This window comes from Syzygium oleosum, unplaced genomic scaffold (assembly GCF_021117445.2).
Source record: "Syzygium oleosum isolate NSW1041296 unplaced genomic scaffold, Sole_v2.1 Sole_v2.15, whole genome shotgun sequence".
Lineage (NCBI taxonomy): Eukaryota > Viridiplantae > Streptophyta > Magnoliopsida > Myrtales > Myrtaceae > Syzygium > Syzygium oleosum.
Genome location: NW_026607499.1, coordinates 7098674 through 7111794, shown reverse-complemented (window position 1 = coordinate 7111794; position 13121 = coordinate 7098674). Strand labels below are relative to the sequence as shown.

The window sequence follows — 13121 nt, the reverse complement described above, 5'->3', positions numbered from 1 at the left end:
CATGTGGCCAAGCTTACTCCTTCATAAGCCACGTGAGAAGAATGTCCTGAAGAGATATTTTGTGAGAATATCTCCCCCCACCTCCCCCCCCCCCCCTTTTTTCAACACCAATAAGAAATTAATAAAATGGTTAACACTACTTAACCAAAAATTAACCAATAATATTACCCACTAATTACCAAGCCAACGGTAATTTAATTAATACCGCACTACTATTAACGTACACAACAACGTTTAAAATTTTAAACACGTCGAGCTCGGAACAATTACGTTCCCGAATCTGCGCCTCACAATTTACGGTCCAACAACAATTTCTATGCGTCTGCACGAATACTAACTTAAATAATACTTAGCTTTATTATCTAAGTATCATTTTCAAATATAGAAAATTTCCAACGTCGCATACTTATTATTACGAAATTTCCAAATGTTACAAATCTAGTGTCCAATGATCAAGTTGAAAAAGCTAGATGCAACACTTAATCAATCAGGATGCTTAATTATACCTTATTACCGGGAATGGATATGAATGTATACATCTAATTAGGTGCTGCATTCACAGGAGAATCGTCTACATCTATGAGAATTAATCGAGTAAAAAGTTCATATAGATCATCTTTTCCCTAAGAGAATATGTAGTTATTATGATATTTTTAACCACATTATATTGGAAGAAGAAAAGAAATTACCACCAAACATCTTGTAAAACAATCGATAACAATTGTGCATACCATGATCAGAAGGCGAGATAGGGCATCCAATCTCGAAACCCGCCTTCCCCTTGGATCCCAACGTATCTGTAATTGCTTCGCAGATAATACAATCGAAAGGCTCCTTCCACATCAAACGAATAGAGGACGTATACGTCACCCCGGACGGCGTAAAAGAGGTATCTATGGTCGGAATCGAAATGGTTTGGCTATAATTGCACCGGAGCTCCTCCATCAGGTTAATTAAATCTACTCCGGGCTCGTCCGTTGCAATGACCACAACGTTGTAGTTATGGCCGTCCAGACAAGGCTCGCGCATGAACATATCCATGGCCCTCGACTCCTTTGGACAATTGAAGAATGTGAAATTGGAATATTGTTGCACCGTCCAAATGGAACTCGCAGTAGTGAAATTGTGGAGCCGTTTGGGGAGGCAATCATCTGGGTCTTGAATCTGTATAACTCGTAGCACATAATCTATAGAATCCACGATGAATTCCCCCAAAAGCGGGAGAGTTAGTGTCGTTCGGTTTTGACCATTGCACGAGAGATCAAACCCGGGGAACACGCAGCGTTCATCTGGTTGGAGTTGCTTCAGACGGAACGGGTACCGGATCCCCGGCTCGCCGGGTTTGCAAAACTTGGTGGAGCACGTACTGGGATGGGTGAAGACGAGATGGAGGATGAAGAAGAAGGTGAAAAGGAAGAAGAGGATGGACAAGTCATTAGCCATTTGGTTGTCCCTGGAACCGTAGTCCTAAACCTAGCTGATGAACAAAGAACATGGCGGCCATATATCCACGTTTCTTAGTTTACATCCCTCATCATTATTGATATGGAGGGTTTAACAATGTAAGAGGAGTTGGGTGAGCAGCACTCTAGACAAGATATCTTGGAATTGCATGGATTGGATGTTTGGATCGAAAGCATCGACGATTCTCCCGAACATTATAATAGGAATTGTGTGCTAGCGGTCTTGATGTTCTGTCTAGATCAATGATGGCATCAAAATCAAATAGTAAAAAGTTGGGCAGCTGCCCCCACTCAAATATGGAAAATTGTCATTGCTATTTATACTTATTTGTTGGTGGTTTATGTAGATGAACCTATTTTTTTTATGGAAGGCTTGATCACACTTTTTCAATTTCAATTCTTGCCGCGTGAAACTTAAGTGTCAGATGCCATCTTATTGAAGTAAAGGACGGGCCGACCATGCTGGAATCATTTGGTTAAACATGAATGTTGTGTCCTGGAGAAGAAACGGAACTCCTATTATTATTTTCCGTATATTTTTGAAACTTTTATTTGTGGAGATATGTAATTTAGCAAAATGTGAATGTTACTCCACTTCTATTTTACTTTTGGTACTTGTGCTCATATTGAGGTTGGTTTCCGTAATTTCTTTTTTAGTAATTCTGTGGTACCCGGTTATATATGAACATAGGTTGTGCACATTTAGCAAAAAAATTGAACATAGGTTGTGCCTTTAACCAATTGCCCAAGTGAAAATTTGTTCTGACTCTAGAATTTGCTTGAACCATAACTATTTTTCTTTAGTATTGAGTGAGCCCGTAATTATCGTACGATGGATACAAGGTGGAGTATAGTGAAAGATATCCCTATACTCGGCACAAAAGTCGAAACGATTCTGCCAAATTACTAGAATTTCCCAAAATCGAGGAGGGACTAGAGGATTCGAATTGCTGTGGCGAAAGAGACATCATATCACATGAGATTAAGATACAACCAACTCAGCCAGCCACCTCGACGATTTCTAAGCCTATTTTCGACTTGTTGCTTCACATGTTAATTTCCAATGGTATAATTAACATATGAAGTATCTTTTCCTTGAGTTAAGACCATGGACTTGGCAGACCTGGGCAACCAACACAAATAAATTAGGAACTTGGAGAAACAATTTCTTTAAATAATATAGCAAATCCCCACATATAGTTCCAATCTCAAAAGTCTAAACTCTATCATGATTCCTTAAATCTCTAACGAACTTTAAATTTCAATTCGAATGTCTTATTCATCTTTCTTGGTAAGTTAAAATCATTACTTCTAGAGATATAGAATTTAATACCTTAAATGGACCGAGATTTCAAACTTTTTATTCTTTGTTTCCCGCGCAAAACGTCCTCTTTAACAGCCATTTATCAACAAGTGAGTGCCTGACTTCCTTAAAATTATTTGATCACCGAGGTAACTTATCGCCGTGGAGATTCTGCATTGCAAGATAGATGTGGTGGGTTTACAACCCAAATGTCACTACCTTAATGGCTTATAACTTTTTCTCTTAACTTATGAAACTAAATAAGCAACTTCCAGTGATGTCAAATTACATTCATTCCCTTCTACACAACCCCGAGGGAGAGACTGAATTGCCGATTTTCTTTAATTAATGTTCTAACTACGTTGGGTTTGCAAGCATATGTGTAATGCATTCAAAATTGCTACCAAGACTAAAGTTATCATTGGTTGTCCAATCTATACTATTATACAAAGTAAAGAGAACCTCCCCAAGTATCCTTAATCATTTCGTTTATAAATACTGTATTTATGGGTAAATGCGTAAGTTCATAATTCAATTTTATCTCTTATATGTTTCTCTATTAAAATGCATCTTTTCTATCCCACAACAACGTTCCCAAAAAATTCAAATCATGGAATATCTTTATCCCTTTGACTAATAATTTGTTTTATTATTTATTGATTCAGAATTTCAAACATTTCATCATGAAGTTATTTTACTTATTTTTCAAATGTCAATTTCTTACGTACACGCAATGTATATTGCGTATGTGTATGTTAGCTAGGATCACGTAAAAGAACAAGTTGAAGCAGTCATACATACATCATGACATTAAACTTCCATAAATTGTTTCCAGAAACCTTCAAGAAGACAAAACCTAGACCCAACTAGAAACTGAATCAAACAATTTTCTGTTGTCATTTCCTTCGGTGAATGAACAATTAGACCAAGACTTTTCATACAGAAGAAGATATGGCCGCGAGATAAGAGAAATGTAGGTAACATTACATACCCTTGGTCATTCCTACATAAAGGGCAACTGGCGTTCCTCTTCAGCCATGGATCGATGCAATGGGCATGGAAGCTGTGCTTGCATTCCGGTAATGTCCGCAACACCTCCTTCGATTTGTACTCCAACAAGCATATCGAGCAATTGTTGTCCTGAGGCATTGATCCTCCAGCCTCGCCAACACGAGTCTTAGGGTACGACTGGATCGTGGGCGTGTCCATACCCGATATAAAGACAAAGGTTTGAGCTTGGCCAATTGGAGAAGATGGATCGGTTTGGTCTTGTTGAGCCAGGCGTCGGGCTCGCTGTTTATGGGCTATCAAGCTTGTGATGAATACGAAACATGGTATGCAAATTCCCACGATGATCCATTGATCTGTGATATCACCACTCAGAGTCTTTATAACTATAGAGACAATTCAAAAAAAAAAAAGAAGTATAATTGATTGTACGTATAGATTTCGTGTCTAACGATCAACTTTGTAAAGCTAGGTGCAACACTTCATAAATCAGTATGCCTAGTTTTACCTTATTACCGTGAATATATATATAATTGCGTGCTCTAGACGCATTGGTTTTGGTGCATCTTAACAAGCTGACATTTAAGAAGATTAGAAGACCATTGCATACATCCTAGAGAAATCTATGTCGGCGGTAGATCTCTTTCTTACTTCAGGGTAATGGACTTTAAGTTTTTTTTTGGCTATGTCATTTGATAAGTCTAGATAGAGTCTTATTTGATACATCTTGACAGATGATTTCTATATAATTATGGAGATTAATCGAGTAAAAGATTTAGATAGATCATCTTATTCCTAAATGAATTATGAATTATAACATTATATCAGAATGAGAAAAGGAATTATCACCAAACATTTTGCAAAAACAATCAGTATCAGTTGTGCATACCATGATAATGACGCGGGGCGATGCATCTAGTTTCCAAATCCTTCTTCCCCTTGAATCCGCACGTATCTCCACGTATTTCGCAGCCCGTACAATTAGAAGGCTCGGAGCCTCGGACCACGTAAAATCGAAAGTCTCGTACGGCGGAGATGCGCTATCCGTGGTTGGAATCGAAAAGGTCCGGCTATAGCTGCAATTGAGCTTTCCCAACAAGCGACTCCTGTTTTGGGACAAGTCGGCCGTCGCTACAATCACGACGTGGCAGTCTTTTCCATCCAAGCAAGGCACGTGCGTGAACTTATACAGGCTCTCGACTTCATTGGACATTTGAAGAATGAGAATCCGGTATGTTGTTGGACCGCCCAAGTGGAAGCCGAAGTGGTAAAATTGTAGAGCCGTTTGAGGAGGCAATCAACCGGGTCTCGAATCCATATAACTTGCCTCGCGTAATCTATGGAATCCACGATGAATTCCCCCGAAAGCAGGAGATTTAGAGTTGTATTTCTTTGGCCATCGCACGAGAGATCGAACCTGGGGTACATGCAACGTTTGTCGGGTTGGAATTGTTTCAGGCCGAATGGGAACCGGATCGTCAACTGGCCGCTACCGCAAGACTTGCTGGAGCACGTATTGGGGTGGGACGAGACTAGACGAAGAAAGAAGAAGAAGAAGGTGGAATAGAAGAAGAGGAATGACAAGTTAGGGTGCGTCTGGCAACCATTCTGTTCTCAAAAATAATTTCTGAGCATTTAAAGGCGCTTGATAACGGCGCAAATTTTCTATTCCTGGAATAGAAAAAGAAAAAAATGCGTTTGGTAACCGCACAAAATTTCTTTTAGTAATAATATTTTGAATTTTTTAATATTTCTTTCTTTCTTTTTTCTTTTCTTTTTTTCTTCTTCTCCTTCCTTGGCCCATGGCCGGGTCGCCGGCCACAGGTGAGGGCGAGGGCTGGACCCTTACGGCTTGGGTGAAGGCCGCCCTCGTCGAATCTAGCGAGGGCTGCGATGCCCTCGCCAGCCCTGGCCTGTGGTCGGTGGCCGACCACAGGCCACAACCAGGAAGGAAAGAAGAAAAAGAAAAAAAAATGCTCTCTTCTATTTTTTATTCTTATTCCTAGATTCAAGAATCAACTTTTTTTTTTTATTCTTGATGCTATTCAAAAACTGATTCAGGGAAAAAATTTGTGCTCGGGAACAAAAAACTTAACCAAACGGTTTTCTGTTATTCTTTTATTCCCGGGAACAAAAGAATAGAATCAGGCATTGTTTGGCCGGTTACCAAAGATGCCCTTATTAGCCATTTGATAGTGCTTGGGATCCTGGCTAGTGAAGAAAGAACATGATGGCCTACATGTCCATTTTTCTTAGACCTGGGGATTTTAACAATGTAAGAGAAGTTGCGTGTCTGTTTAGGGGGTGTATTTTAGACAAGATACCTTGGAATTGCATGGATTGGATGTTTGGATCAAAACAAAACAAGGAAATGACATACAAGATAAAAAAAAACAATAGGTTGCGGTTGGCTGCGAATTGAGAAGTGAAAAGATATGATGCATAATTCGTGCCGAAGTCATTTTCTTTTCTTTTTATTAATAAAAAATAGGGGAATGGACGGCCAGCATCAACAATTTTCCCTAGCGTTATAATAGGAGTGGTGTCAATGTTCAGTCAAGATCAAACATGGCATCAAATAGCAACAAGTTGGGCAGCTGCCCCCACTCAATTACGGAAAATTGTTATTGCCATATATACTTTTTTGTTTGTTTTATGTAGTTGAACATATTTTATGAAAAGGCTTGAGCCTTCTACTTGTAGAAATATGTAGTTTAGCAAAACTGTGTATATTACTCCTCATACATTTTATTTTTGGTACTTGTGCTCTTATTGAGATTGGGTTCTGTAAATTTTTTCTTTTGCGTGATTTCGCAATACTCAATTATGTACGAACATAGGTTGCGCCTCGATGAGCGAGGAAGGACCTAGCGCGACCAAAGAGAAAACATTCCACGTGAGATTAAGATATTAGCCAACTTGGCCGGCCACCTCGATGATCCCTAAGCCTCTTGTCGACAAAGTACATAAAAGCATCATTCGGAAGTAACTACGCAGTTAAGATTTCGCATCTGAAAAGGGATTCCATTGACGTTTTCGCAGTTAACAAGCTAAGGAAGAATGTGTTCATTATTTAACATCATCCTAGTCAAGCGGTGATTTGTCCGGAGGTGGTGGTATGACTATGGTATCATCATGCCGATAGGGTGAGGACAAGTTTGGAAAAATTGCCAGATGGGTCGTCAGCACCCTTTCTAACCTCTTTTGGTCGGGGACTGAATAGACCTAAGCAACACAGGCAAATACGAACCGGAGAGTTGTTTGTGACTGTGAAGAATCTTGGAGCTAATTTAAAAGTTAATGGCTAGAATAGTTTGTTCTTTCCCTATCATCACTGGAAAAGTTAACTTATGCACTAATTATTTCGAGAGACATCATGTGACATGTCCTTCGCTTATAAAAACGGACTTCTTGTCTGGACAAAGAAGTTTCCTGATCCTCCAAGAGGAGAGGACCACTTTCATCCGTCCATCCGACGAATCATACAATTCGTAGGTTTGGGATTGTAACATATTTTTGAGGGGAGGATAGTGAAATTCGAGGCGTTTGATGCTCCGTTATTGACTGGATCGATGAAAAGACGTGGTCTTCTTGCAACACCTACAAATCCCTTCGGGAAGCTGGATGTTTCGTTAACTCTATGAAACTTAGTGGATATTGATTCAAAACAACCTAATGAGAGACCGACACTTATGCTTTGATTTCCCTTTAATTTCGTGCTCTTCATCTCAATTTCCTTTAATTCCTGTACTGTTCTTTTAGTTTCCTTGGACTTCTAGTCCTTGCACTTGATTCTTCATGCCATTTACCTTTCTTGTTATTTACATCGAGCGTGGTATCGGAATCATATCGATTAAAAAGGCTCAATCATTTTTTGGTGTCAACACACGTTATGCTCTCGAGAGCTGGCACTCCTTATTTACACATACATCACTTAATCCATCTTTGCAAAACTTGTTTTATGGAGAGTTAGATCACAAACAATGGGACTGTGTTCATTGAAGATGTAGAAATGGTGCTTTCTCGAGTGGATTTTAACCCTAGATTATAAAAATTTAAATACGACTACAAACTACACGTATGCGGAGAAAAATATAAGCCATTTAAATATGTGTTGGTAATTTCATATATATAATTGATAATAAATAAAAATTTGTAAATGATAAGATGAGTTTTTTTGTTTGAGATAACAAAAATTAGTTATTTTAAAAGCCTAAATAAACGTTGACAATTAACTTAGATAAGAATAGAACGCTCAAAGTTTGTTGGTAAATCTGACGCATTAGTAAATAAGGTAAACAAAAGTTAGTAAATTTTAAAAAACCACTTGAACGTCGGTAAATAACTCAAATGAGACTTTGTTTACCAAGTTTGGTAGATTAGTACAAGAGTTGATATATTCGAGGAGCTTGTAAGAGAAACAAATAAATGTCATTGGAAAACGATAAAAAAGAGGATTAAAAAAAACTATTAAACACTAATAAGTATCTCAAATGAGAGTTGGTAACCTCAAACTAGTTGATAATTTAATCGGAAAAAATTTTGTAAGTCACTCTAATAAAAATTGGTAATTCATAGAAGAGTTGATAAATTTTCTTACCAACATAAGAAAGACACGATAGAAATTAGAAAAAGACGAAACAAGTTCGATACTTTATAAACTATCAAAAAGAGCCGGTAATTTCACAAAAGTTTCGGTAAATTACCAATAAGTCACTAAGAAATCAGGTGAGCGATAACTTTTTTCCCCAATAATGTTTTGACGCTTACGAACTTTTCCTGAAATCTACTGGCATATTAAAGATCTTTTTTTTCCTAAGGAACTGTGCAATCGTCTTGATATTGTAGCCTTACCATAATGCCAAGATTTTTATTTTGCCCCCTTCTTTCATGAAGATTTAGACATTTCGCATAGCTAGAAAAGAATTCTCATGATAAATCTCTTTTATTACTACATTAACAATGCATAGTTTGAATTTGTAAGATGGGAAGAATTTTTTTTTTTCACACATATACAGTGTGTAGATAGAGAGAAGATAGTATTTACTAAACCCCAATAGTTGGCATAATTGATTGGGGCATTAAGGATTTTCAGCATAGGAACTGGAGATCACCCATTCGATCCTACCAACTAAGTGCAAATTACTCTGAGTCAGGATTACTAGAATAGGTCAAAGGTTAGAACATATTTGGTTCATAGGACTTGTAGGTTGTTCTGTGTCAAGGTTTCCACACCTGTACGGATTATCGTAAATGAAGATACTATTTACTAGTGGAAGGAATGGGCTCAACAATGAAAGTTATTGTCTTTCTTAGTGGTCAGCTGATGTTTGGATCCACACCTTATTGTCTTTACAGCTATAATCAAGAATAAAAGATTAAAACAGAGGCTTGTAGCGGGATGATATAGTTCCATTTATCTGCCTCTGCTGATTAAGTTTGGTGCTGAAAATTGCTGACACAAATGGAATCCAATCCTAGAAAATTGATGTCATCAAAATTCGAATTCATGTGCAATGAACGCTCTGGTGCCGGCTCTTTGATTTGTGATTAGGTCTAACGTGTTCCCCAATTGCACTAATTGCCAAAAAAACAAGAGAAAAATACGTGTACAATAACACTGTAGGGTAAACAAACTCGCTTACGTTTATTTCTAAACCAATGCCATAGATGAGTCCCAAGTGCCCCTCAAGTTGAGAATAGTATTTTCACACGGCTGACGTGTAAGACCAACCAACCACATTTCTCGTGCGATATATTTATCATCCCACATGGTTTTTAAATTTTTAAATCACTCGGTCTTAATCGACTTGTTGCGTCACATGTTGATTTCCGATGGTATCATCAGCATATGAAGTATCTTCACCTTGAGTTGAGACCGTTGACTTGGCAGACCTAGGCAACCAACAAAAGTAAATTAGGGACTTCGAGGAACAATTTCTATAAATAATAAAGCAAATCCCAAATTATGATTTCAATCTCATAACTCTAAACTCTATCATCATTCCTTAAATCTCTAACAATTTCTGTATTCAAAATGGATATTTTTTAATTTTTTTTTATCTTCTTTGGTAAGTTAAATCTTTATATCCAAAACTATTGAATTTGTTATCTTAAATGAACTGAGCTTTTAAACATTATTTTAATTCTTCTTTTTACAAGCAAAATGTGTCCTCTTTTGCTTAAATTTATTACTGTAACAAGCCATTTATCAAAAATTAATTGTTTCACTTCCCTAAAATCATTTGATTACCTAGGTAACTGATCATAGTGCAGATTCTGGATTGCAAGATAGACGTGGCTGGATCACAAGGCTGATGGTGCTACTAAATTGCTTTCAACTTTTTCTCTCGATTTAAGAAACTAAATAAGCAAGTTTCAATGATTTTAGTCTTCCATGCTTGCCTATTTTTTTAACATGTTAATAATTATATAAGTATTACCTTTATTGGATTTACATCCATATGAAAGAAAGCATTCAAAATTACTACCAATACTAGAATTGTCATTGGTGGTCCAAAATAGTGCATATCTATACTATTATATAAAGTAAAGAGCACTTCCTATTTAAGGGATCTCAATCTTTTTCTTTTTGTAAATATCATCAATTATTTAGTTTTTTTTGTTATACATTAATTATTTAGTTTACAAATATCTATTCAAGGCAGATGCGCAAGTTAATTTTTCTATCTAATCAATTTGCAACAACATTCCCAACAAAATCCAAATATTGAAGTATCTTTATTGCTCCACATATAAATTTTTTTACGATCTTAATTAACCGGCCACCTGGAGGAGAAATAGGGCAACACCCCGGCCGTATGGTCCCCACAAAAAAATCGTACAGAAGAAGGTATGGCCACAGGATAAGAGACATGTAAGGCAACATTACATACCCTTGGTGATTCCTACAGACAGGGCAACTGGCTTTCCTCTTCAGCCATGGATCGATGCAATGGACATGGAAGCTGTGCTTGCATTCCGGTAATGTGCGCAACACCTCCTTTGATTTGTACTCCAACAAGCATATCGAGCAACTGTTGTCCTGAGGCATCGATCCTTCCACATCGCCGACACAAGTCGTAGGGTATGACTCGATCGTAGGCGTGTCCAAACCTGATATAACGGCAAGGGCTAGAGCTTGGCTAGGCAGAGAAGATGGATTGGTTCGGTCTCGTTGAGCCAGGCATCGGGCTCGCAATTTGTGGGCTATCACCATGCTTGCGGTGAACATGAAACATGTTGCGAAAATCTCCAGGATGATCCATTGACTAGTGGTATCACGCTTCGGACTCTCTACACCCAAAGAGACAAGTCAAAAATAACAAAAAGAAGAGCTAACTAAAAGTATAATTGACTGTATGTATAGATTTAGTGTCCAGTGATCAACTTGAAAAAGCCCGTTGCCACCCCCTAGAGAAATTATATGCGAAGTCTAGATAGTCTTGTTGGTTACGCATTCACAGGCGATTTGTATACATTTACAAGGATTAATCGAGTGAAAAGTTCAAATAGATCATCTTATCCCCTAAGAAAAGATACGATTATTATGAATAATTTTGGAAGACAATATATTGAAACAAGAAGACGTTGTATTACCAAACATCTTATAATCAAGCAATAACAATGGTGCATACCCGTATTAGGCTGCCAGACGATGCATCCAGTCTCCAAACCCTTCTTCCCCTTGAATCCACACGTCTCTCCACGTGTTGCGCAGTCACTACAATTGAAAGGCTCGTTCCACGTCAAGCCAATAGACAACTTCCCGTTCCACATAAAATCGTTATCCATGGTCGGAATCGATATATCATGGCTATAATTGCACTGCAACTCCGACGGCAGCAAACTACTATGGCTCGACAAGTTGTCCGTCGGGACGACCACAACGTAGTAGTTTTGGCCGTCTAAACAAGGCATGCGCGGGAACGTATCGTTGGCTTGTGACTCCATTGGGCATTTGAAGAATGTGAATTTGGTATATTGTTGCACTAACCAATTAGAACTCGAAGGAGTGAAATTGGGGAGCCGGTTGGGGAGGCAATCGTCCGGGTCTTGAATCAATATAGCTCGTTGCGCATAATCTATGTAAACCACGGTGAATTCCCCAGAGAGCGGGATACTTAGAGTTGTTCGGTTTTGGCCGTTGCACGAGAGATCGAACCAGGGGTACACGCAACGTTCATCCGGTTGGAATTGTTTCAGACCAAATGGGAATCGGATATCCGGCTCGTTGGCGCCGCAAGACTCGGGGTAGCACATACTGGGGAGGGGCGAGACAAGATGAAGGAGAAAGAAGAAGGAGGAGGAGGTGGAAAAGAAGAAGGGGATCGACAAGTTATAAGCCATTTGGTTGTGCATGGGACCATAGCCCTAATCCTACCTAGTGAACAAAGACTTGGAGGCCTATATAGCCACGTTTCTTAGTTTATTAATGACACGGAGAGTTTAACGATGTAAGAGAAGTTGGGTGGGCGGCATTTCCGACAAGATATCTTGGAAGTGCATGCCTTGGATGTTTCGATCAAAAGAAGCAGATGATGTTCAAGTACCATCATTGGTATTATTAAAAAAATAGATTCCGAGCAGCTGGGAATTGAGAAGAGAAAAGATACGATCATCGACTGCATGACAAACATTATTCGTGCCGAAGTCATCTTTTCTTTTCTTTTTATAAGTAAGAATGGGATTGGATGACCAACGTTAAACTAAATCATTACGAACGAATCCCACCTCTAATTTTTATGAAATACATGAGAGATTTTAAGCCGAAGTTTTAATTATGAATAATGACTAAATTTCGTAAGATCAAGGGAGGAATGGAGGATTTGGCCTTCACCAAAGAAAAAGTGTACCACATGAGATTAAGATTCAACCAACTCAGACAGCTACCTCGATGATCTCTAAGCCTATTGTCGACAAGGTACTTAAAGCATCATTAGGAAGCGACCGCGCAAATTACGATTTTGCATCTGAGAAGCCATTCATTAGATAATTTTCGTAGTTGCCAAGGTAAAAAACGAAATTTTTTTTTTCGTTATTCAACAACGTGCAAAAAAGACATCCTAGCCAACGTGATGATTGATTGTTGACTACTTGTGCACGGCGATAATCGATCCTTAATAATAGCGGTGATTTGTTTGGAGGTGGTATGACGTCATGCCAATAGAGCGAAGACAACTCCTAATTGATGTCAATGCGTACGTAACCGATATTTAATAAGCATGTCATGCTATATTTTGATGTAAACTATATCAACAGATCATATTATATACAAGTCATTATCTCGTTACTGTATCCAAAAGAAACCCATTTATAAATCTGTTAATATAAAGACCCAACCTCGC

The 13121-nt window shown here is 38.3% G+C and overlaps 2 protein-coding genes across 2 annotated transcripts; both read right to left on the bottom strand.

Annotated features, from left to right (window-relative positions):
* Positions 1-539: 539 nt before the first annotated feature.
* Positions 540-1443, bottom strand: LOC115675587 (putative RING-H2 finger protein ATL21A). Its single transcript, XM_030598308.1, has 2 exons — positions 732-1443; positions 540-577 (listed from the first exon to the last, which is right to left on the bottom strand). The coding sequence occupies exons 1-2, from the start codon at positions 1441-1443 to the stop codon at positions 540-542; spliced, it is 750 nt and encodes a 249-aa protein (XP_030454168.1).
* Positions 1444-9575: 8132 nt separating this feature from the next.
* Positions 9576-12135, bottom strand: LOC130140083 (putative RING-H2 finger protein ATL21A). The gene is made up of 3 exons (XM_056318454.1): positions 11412-12135; positions 10671-11070; positions 9576-9669 (listed from the first exon to the last, which is right to left on the bottom strand). The coding sequence occupies exons 1-3, from the start codon at positions 12133-12135 to the stop codon at positions 9576-9578; spliced, it is 1218 nt and encodes a 405-aa protein (XP_056174429.1).
* Positions 12136-13121: the final 986 nt, after the last annotated feature.

Coding starts and splice junctions, on each gene's coding strand:
- LOC115675587 (XM_030598308.1), bottom strand. CDS start 1,443: ATGGCTAATGACTTGTCCATCCTCTTCTTCCTTTTCACCTTCTTCTTC. Junction 578..731: donor TATCTCGCCTTCTGATCATG/GTATGCACAATT, acceptor TAATTCTCATAG/ATGTAGACGATTCTCCTGTG.
- LOC130140083 (XM_056318454.1), bottom strand. CDS start 12,135: ATGCACAACCAAATGGCTTATAACTTGTCGATCCCCTTCTTCTTTTCC. Junction 11,071..11,411: donor CGTCTGGCAGCCTAATACGG/GTATGCACCATT, acceptor CTTTGGGTGTAG/AGAGTCCGAAGCGTGATACC. Junction 9,670..10,670: donor GTCTGTAGGAATCACCAAGG/GTATGTAATGTT, acceptor TTGGTTGCCTAG/GTCTGCCAAGTCAACGGTCT.